This window comes from Phaethon lepturus, unplaced genomic scaffold (genome assembly GCF_000687285.1).
Source record: "Phaethon lepturus isolate BGI_N335 unplaced genomic scaffold, ASM68728v1 scaffold24391, whole genome shotgun sequence".
In the NCBI taxonomy this organism is placed as follows: Eukaryota; Metazoa; Chordata; class Aves; order Phaethontiformes; family Phaethontidae; genus Phaethon; species Phaethon lepturus.
The window spans coordinates 1-603 of record NW_010517326.1 but is presented as its reverse complement, the minus strand read 5'-3'; the positions used below and the strand labels follow the sequence as shown (position 1 = coordinate 603).

Here is a 603-nt window from a genome sequence, read left to right as displayed (position 1 = left end):
CAAGCTTTGTCTTGAGCAAACAATTTGCCCAGACATTGAAGGATGTCTTCAGAAGTAGTCTCACGTAGGTCTCATTTTACCCCACACTTGATTTTCCAGGATGCTTGAACTGATTTATTTCTGCATCTTTCTTTTTACCTAGGTATTGAAGAGGAGTTTAACAACAAAAAGCAAAGTTGCACCCAGATCGATTGCCTGCTTAAAGATGCTTTTTGGGCTTCTTACCCAAAGTCATATTCAAATAGATTTTCCCTCAGGGCCTGGAAGTCAGTGCGAAGGCAGTGGGCAGTCCCCCCTGCGCACTGCTGCTTTTGGGGTGATTTACTCTGTCAAGACAGCGACAGATTTACTTCTTTCCACAGGAAAAAGAAAAAACAAAGACTCTGCTGAACTGGAGGAAGGTCAAGGGCTCCAGCCGGTGCCACTGACGGTTCAATTCCAGATGCAGCTGCTTCAGTGGCACTCAGCAGCCGGTACCCAGCGCCAGGAGAGTGCGGCCGTGGCGGTGGGGAAGGCCCAATAACACGTCCGTAGCAAAAGAGTGAGGGGAAAATAAAACCCACAGGGACACCGTGCAGGGCTGGTGTGCAGTGTGTGGCGTGC

At 49.3% G+C, this 603-nt stretch overlaps 1 protein-coding gene across 1 annotated transcript in view; it reads left to right on the top strand.

Annotated features, from left to right (window-relative positions):
- Positions 1-523, top strand: part of LRRC43 (leucine rich repeat containing 43) — a gene marked incomplete at its 5' end in the record, with an annotated part of 7,465 nt that extends 6,942 nt beyond the window's left edge. The window contains one exon of the mRNA XM_010296369.1: positions 363-523. Coding sequence (XP_010294671.1) covers positions 363-523 — 161 coding nt within the window. The remainder of the gene's footprint in view (positions 1-362) is intronic.
- Positions 524-603: the final 80 nt, after the last annotated feature.